Source organism: Xylocopa sonorina, chromosome 5, assembly GCF_050948175.1.
Source record: "Xylocopa sonorina isolate GNS202 chromosome 5, iyXylSono1_principal, whole genome shotgun sequence".
Lineage (NCBI taxonomy): Eukaryota > Metazoa > Arthropoda > Insecta > Hymenoptera > Apidae > Xylocopa > Xylocopa sonorina.
In genome coordinates, this window is record NC_135197.1 from 12,802,113 (window position 1) to 12,809,839 (window position 7,727).

Here is a 7,727-nt window from a genome sequence, read left to right on the forward strand (position 1 = left end):
CTCACCCCCTAAATCAACGGCACGTGTTTACACCGGCGTTCCAATCTATATACACGCATTTTCAAAGTCCCTTTGCCCTTTGCTCAACTTTCCGGCGTCTTATTTTTAAACCTCTTTCCTTCCCACCGACACAACGACAGCCTCTTTGGCACTCTTTTTACTATAATGCAGAATCCGCGCATTTGAACCGTACAGGGTACGGTGTCCCTGGTGAAAATGATGGTGCACCTCGGCGGGCTTCACGGTCGAAGCCCGGGCATGAAAAAGCCTCCAAGTATAATGCGCCTTTTCATCTTTTCTTGTAACACGAAACTTCTTCTTATTTAACCCGTAGTTATCCGGGTTATTTAGACGCGCCCACATAGTCGCGTTATGTAATACGTCCAGAGCGCATTCGCTAACGAAGGAAGTAATTTCTGGCATCTAGAGTATGAATCAGAGCCACGTGCTAATCCAAGAGTAATGATAATAGAAGAAAGTGTTGTAAAATAATACATAAATTTAAGCGATAATTTTCAATCCGTACGCTTTACCGATGGATGACAATTCGGTAGCGCGTTAGAGAGTTTAAGGTATTATTCCGGTTTCCGGTGTCCATTCGTCGATGCATCTTCCGCGTCGTTCGACGAAAAAGGGACCGTGGCATTTTCTGCGTAAAATTTCCACTGCCTTATCCCGGGGTGCGCACGCGATTTTCTCGTTTTTCCGCGACGCTTCCCACTTCTTCATCCTCGGGGTGGGCTGTCTCCCACCCCCCTGTGGCGGGCTGCACAGCGCGGCGCGCGTTACGCGGCACTCGATCCTGCGTCTCTCTCCACCCCTTGCGCCCGTTAGTTGTCCCGTTCGCGTAGCCGGCGCCGCTATGTCGAGCCAGCGTCGCGACGCTGCTAACCTTCCTGCGGATGCAGCAATAGGGCGCGTTTACGGCGTTTCGAACTTTCACCGTCCTTCGTACAAATTCGTCACCGTTAATCTCTCGACAGAATTCCGCCCCGTTCCTTTCGACGATTACCCCTGCTCGAGCTTCTCGCTACGTTTCCCTTGTTTTTTTTTTTTCCCCCTCGCATTATTTCCCCTGTGCGCAAGATAACGGAGAACAATCGCGATAGATACTCGTGTCGGGCAATTTTGGTAACGCACGGCGGATTTATGGGTCGGTGGTAGGAGAACGTTGATTTTTCGAATAGACATGCGAATTGAAAAGGGGCCAGGACACGCTTGAGGGATTCGTCGCGATCCGCGGATCATATTCGATATTGCGTCTGCCTGTGTACAGCTCTGTTCAGCTTCAGTCGATATTGCTCGTCGCCTTCGATGGAAAAACAACCGATAAAGAACGTTCGATAGATCCAGGATGAACCCAGATCGATAGGTTTTTACGTACGAACTGCGGTGATTGTGGGTGCTCTGTATTCCACATACAATTCCCTACCCGTTTGGAATAAACGATTAGCGTTCTGCAGCTCCAAGCCGAGCAATTTGCCTACAGCCGTAATCATTATCGGTTTTCATCAGTCGTGACCGGTTTATCAGCGTACGTAAGTGTTCCTCGAATCGTGAGCAAGTTCCGCAGCCTCGCGAAGCACTCGTCGACGTTACATGTATACTACGAATTGAGTTAATCTCTCAAAAGGATGATCGTTACGTAACCTGGCGTAATATATCCTGTTTAACCCTGAAACACTTTATTTTCGTTAGGCGGGAGGGACACGCTTGCCAACCATTTTCGACCAGCACGTTTCCATCGACCCAAACTCGCTTTTACAGTGATATTCAACGGCACGTAGATATTCCTCGGCGTGCGTTAAATAACATATCCGTGACCTAAATAATTTCGAATTTCTCTGTCTTTGATGGTCGAATATCTGAGCGGCGTGTGCTTTTCAGAAGAAGGACCAACGAACTAAAATACGAACGATCGGGAGAAACCCGTCGAAAAATCCTCTCTTTTCTATCGGCCAGTGCGCGTTACGTATCCGTGAACAGAAATGAAAATGTTTCATCCACATCTCGAAGGAAGCGTATCCATCTTCGTGGCGCGGGGTCCTCGATAGATCGATCGCGCAGAATACTGATAGAGGGTTAACGCGTCTTGGATTGCCTTCGGTAGAAGCGATTCGAGTGCTTGTTTTAAGCGAAAATCCAGATTGGACGGTTACCTTAATCGACAACTTTACGACCCTGCTCTAATTTGGGAATGTATGCCACGGTGAAAAGTTTCTCGCCCTTTTCTAACTCTACTTTCCTTCGTGCACCAGGCCAAAGATTATGGTCGATCACAGTGCCTCGCTTGGATAAACAGAACGATGCAGAAATTACTAGTTAAGCCCCGAAGCGCTTCACGATAATCTATGTTACTTATGGGACGTAGTAATAGTACATCGCGTTACACTTGTAACGATCGATACAAATTGTAAGGAAAGGAAGAGCATCTTGAGCTGCAATGAATTGCTCGCGGAGGGAAATGGCGCGGGTAGCACTAGCTAGAAAAGTACTACAGTTGTTTGAATCGGTAGACGGATTCTCCCGATGAGCACGTTTATGTCAATTCTATCTTTAGTCGGTTCCATTCAGAGCTCCCTGGCCGGCACGTAATTAATTCGAACTCGTAGCTCGGCTGCAGCCACGTGAAGTGGATGGGAAACGCGAAGTATCCGTCAGAGTACAAAAGCTTCAGGGAAGAAGTAGATAAGGTGAGGACTGAGAAAGTGACCGTTCGCCCTCGACGCTTTCAAACACTATTGTGCTCTCAATCAATTTTATCTATCCGATAGAACGGCAATTTTATAAAAATTCCCATCCTGTTTGAATCAATTTCGGTCGATTTGTATACCCTTTCTGTAGAAGATACGTGCACCAGACGGTGGAAATTTATACTTACCTGCGGGATTAATATATATGATCTCACGTGCTCCTATCGTGTAGCGTGCAAGCTAAAGGATAAAGCGTTGAATTTTATATACACACAGGTACATACCACCAACCAACTATTTGCAACTAGAATACAGAGACTGGTGTATCGTGTACGGAGTAGTGCAGTGTCTCGTTGTTTTAGGAGTCTTGACATGCTTCTAAGACTATGCGTGTACGTGTGGGACTGGTGTACCAACGAATCGCGTATTTGCTTCCAAAATATTCTTCCTACCCTTTTTTTTTGCTAGATCACAAAAAATAGTTTTCTACGTCTTTACACATTTTAATAACACTGATGCGCTGTTACCGCAAGTGGACCAGAGTGTGGATATAGACGTCGAAACGCTACTGTGAAGTAATTAAATCACAGCCGAATCATTCTTCCATCGTTGAAATTACTATGTCAGCAAAACGGAATCTGCATACATTGCACGGAAATAATTACACTTTCCACGGTGTATTAAGTATTCGGCATTTTATCTCTGATAGCCGGTTTCCAAAAATAGTCGCGAAATAAAAAGTGGTTCCTTAATTGTACACGAAAAAGAGGATCGCTCGATTTCTGTGTCCGTTTGATCCTCACGCGAACAGTCGACCGATTGCATTTAATTACTGTAATTGCGTCGCAAAAAAAAAGGAGAGGAGAAAGGGAGAGAAGAAAAAAAAGAATACATTCAACGTCCTCGACGACGCAGCAGAAATGGGAGGAAAAAATTTTGTTCAGCGGTGAAAAAAGGGGAGAGGAGAAAAGGAGGGAAAAGAAGGGGAAAAACGCAAACTGAAAAAAAAAAAAGGAACGGTGCACCGGTGCGTTCGCGCGGAGCCCGGACTAGCATTGTTGTTTACATCAGAAGCAGGTAACCGTCCTAATTTCTGTGGTTAATTGAAGGAGGAGACGCTCGCGGTACCGGAAACGCCGTCGCTTTTCCATCCGTAGAAATTTCAATTGCCCCGCCCGTGGAAGGGCCGTGGAAAATAATGAAATTATAAGACATTATGCTATCTAACAAAGAGCAGACGTCGACGGCTCGATTTAATTCCCCTCCGCGGGAATCCCACCACCGGCATCAACCGCCACTCGGCTCGTTAAAAATGAACCAAGTCTCGAGGCGGCGTCTATGCACCGCGCAAAGTGGGTTAATTAAAATCTCCAACCGAGTGTCGCGCCGGTCTACGTCTAGTTTACGGATTTATCGTCGATCGAATCGGTATAATCGGTTGGACAACGCGGGATCTTCCTTCGAAGGCCGGGGAATCGTCGCACCCTAGAGTCACGAACATCGTGAAAGCCACGAGGTGGAGTTAAATGTGCGAAACGAGATTAAAATCACTCTGTATCGACGTTTTATCGACCCGCGAAAGTTTACGGGGGAAATGAATTTGTTTTACGATTATTGGGAGCTCCGCGAAGGTTAGATCTCCTGAATCTTTTCTGACCCAAATTATTACTTCCCACGCAACTCGGAGATTATACGTACACATGGTTCCCGTGAATGAACATGCATAAGAATAATTTAAAGAGAAGCGTAGAGCAACATGCCTGTTGCAACAGGAAAGACATTGGTGTAATTGTATAACCGCGAAACCGCTATATCGTACGATCAATCTTTATTTTTATGCTCTGAATAATCGAGCAATGCAAGTTAAACGGTTCAGGATGTACTAGCTAATACAATAGGAAGCTCGTTCGTTTAGCCTTTTCCTGCGCATTTCGCAAAATTTGCAGACTAAATATTTGTATCGATCGCTGCGAGTGATATGTTAAACTCGTTTAATTAAACTGCGTTAATGGGCGGGCCAATCGTAGAATGGAAAACGATGCGTCGACACGCGAAGTTCAATAAAGTGTGGCGGTGAACGCGTCCCCGCACGCACGCATGTACCAAGTGCACCGATGATAAGTTACGCTCGACTTCCGCTTCCGTTCGTTGCGGCCACGTTCAGCCGCGCGTACGGCACCTGCTCGAATTGCATGAATTACGTCGCATCCAGTATATACGTCGGTGTCAAATGGAAAGAAGAAAAAAAAACTGACACGCCATACGCCGTGAATTTATTTTTAATGCTCCGACAATTCTTTCTCCCTTCCCTCGTTTATTTTCATCCGTTATCAATCGCGATCGTAAACGTCAAACGCACAGGCGACTACAATTTTGTCCACCGTTGGACGATTGGAAAGTGATCGTTAGCCTACGTCGGAAGTGAAATTGTAAAAGATGAAGAAAAAAAAAAAGGTGTCCCTGGTTTCTTTTCACATAGGTAAGCCAATACGGCTTTGCCAACTTCTGCGCCTACAAGACATAATAGCAAGTGGTTCAAGTGGACTACAGAAGTGGAATTGGTGTCGTCTTTTGTTCTCGCCGAATCAGCACCAACCTCTTTTTCTTGGCATTCTTAGAAATCAATACGTGCTTCCTAAGTTGCTAATACACGGCAGGTCTATCGCTAGTCTACCTATATATATATATGAATATTATATGTCCACGAAAACTATTCACACGTAAACTCAATCAGATACATTCCATCCAGTTTGATCCGATGTAATAATTCTTTCTCTCGTAGCGAAGCGTATTTGCATTTTCTTCATTCGTATGTTTGGATAGTGTCCGCGTTGATGTGTATACCAATGGTCCCTCGTACTTACTTAGCAATGAAGGCACGCAAACTTGGAACGTGTCTAATTTGTGTATCGTGTAAAGGAGCAATTGTACAGGTGCTAAAATACACATACACACTAAAGTGTTTAAAGGATAGGAGCGGTGAGGGGTATTCAAATGCAGGGCCCATAAAAAAATAAAACATTCAAGTGATGTATTTCAAGAAACGTTATCTTTATATATATATTGTCACATACAATGGAATTTTGAAAAATTCATTCTTCGGGTTGTTCACCGATGTATTCCCGGAGTAATAACATCCCGCAAAATCCCTCGCGAATTGCGAATTTAATCGGAAACGTGGGTGAAAATAACAATCATCGTTTATGCTCCGAGAAAATTTTTATCACGTACCGATTGCTAACCATTGCCAACAAGATAAGACCTTATTTTAGGGTTCAATTTCTTTGCGATGAAAAATATAACGAAATAAAGGAAGAAAAAGAAATCGGTACGAGATAAGCAGTTGCCAAATACTCTATCACTGGAAATAGCGATTTATAACGCCAATAAAAAGGAGAAATCAGAATACCGCGCGTGTAAGTTCGAAGAGAAACGTAAAAAATATGCGAATTACTTGGTCGTTTCGACCGTGGCGCATTAAATCACAGAGGAGGAACTTCAACTGAAAATTGCATCGTGACCGGCACTGAAGCATGCTTGCACCGATCGATCGTTGCAACCCATAACACTTCGACCATGCATCAGTAAAGGTGAACAAACTCTACGTATTTCAACTCGAGACATCTGCGCCACATAACCCTACTCTACCATCGCGACATTTTTCAATTTTACATTTCGTTTGATGGTTCCGCGAAAATCAAACATGTTTAACAGGAAGAAATACGTTTAATCATCGTAATTAATTATTTACCCCTAAATATAATCGCGTTTATGCCGAGCCTTTACGGGCACGGAATATATATTACACACCGAAGACGCTCGTGTCGTAGACGACCCGTTCACAACATGGCCGTTCGTTTGGCAAGGAATTAACGTTTCGTTTCGCTCACTCACCAGATATTGCTTGCAATGTCTTTTATGCTTAACGGTGCAGCGTTTCTTCTTTTTGGAGGCACCCGCAGTGAAGCCGTTTCCGGGCTTTTCTTTGTGGGACGTCGACAGGTTCCCCTTGTTCGCGGGCATCCTCGTAATCGCTCGTTCCACAAAAATTGGATCGTTCTACCTGTCGACGATCGTCGAGAACAGATGCACTGTTCGGTCCAGCGACGAAAGTGATTGATAACGCTCGAAACTTCTCTCTTCTCCGTATATACGATTCACACGTGAGCGATAGTACATGTGTTGTACGTATAGCTACTGAATATGCGCAAGGACACTGGACTACCCTGAGCTGATTATTCGAGGCCACGCCTCCCGTCTTCCGACCTTCCACGTAACTGCCGCCTCTTTCGAATTTTCAAAAATTTACGAACAACCTGTTAATTCCCTCTCGTTCTCTCAACGTTACGCTCCTATCGATCCTTTATCGCAATTTCGTGCCCTTTTCGCAACGATCGCGAGCCTCAGGCTGCTAGCCAATTATCTTTAATGCAATAACAATCAGGATCGATTTAAGACACCATTCCAAATTCCACGTTGAATCGGTAACAGTGAGAGTGACATAGGAATGGTAAAAGGGCGCGTGTACCTCCAAGCTGTATAATATAAAAATGCGTTAAATTACAGATATGTAAATTTTGTTTTTCATGCTAATAGGGTATGATCTTTTTATATTCATTAAATTTATCAACTTCAGTGGAGCTGGATTTACTGTTTCAAATTGTAGGGGGCACGGCGGTAACTTTTGTTTTGTTGCTCAGTCGATACATTAATTCAGATGTCATGAAATTCCATAAACTATTGCATCTGTGATACATTTCGTCCATGGTATAAAATTTCTGCCCGTTACCGGAAGTCAACGATCTATCCTTAACGGTTGTTGACCGGTTAAGAACAATTGTGTATTTGATTTACAGTTTTTAATGTAAAAATTAAACCAACATATCTTTGAACACTTACAATTCGTATCGCAATGAGATCGTCGCACCGTTTCTTTTATACAGCGTTAAAATTGAACGTTAAAGGTAACAACTTCTCGCAGAAATCAAAAAGTCCGCACTATTTAACCAAACATACGTAACGTCGTTCGTGATG

General features: G+C 44.1%; 1 protein-coding gene across 10 annotated transcripts in view; it reads right to left on the reverse strand.

Moving 5' to 3' along the window:
• The window catches only part of LOC143423987 (uncharacterized), a 43,081-nt gene extending 35,882 nt beyond the window's left edge, over positions 1-7,199 (reverse strand). For 3 of the 10 annotated variants that reach the window (XM_076895731.1, XM_076895732.1, XM_076895727.1), the window contains exon 1: positions 6,588-7,198. In XM_076895731.1, coding sequence (XP_076751846.1) covers positions 6,588-6,716 — 129 coding nt within the window. In that variant the 5' untranslated portion in view covers positions 6,717-7,198. Of the gene's footprint in view, positions 1-6,587 lie in introns of all 10 variants that reach the window. The other 7 variants (XM_076895728.1, XM_076895726.1, XM_076895739.1 and 4 more) reach the window with 6 other exon arrangements.
• Between the last annotated feature and the right edge of the window lie 528 nt (positions 7,200-7,727).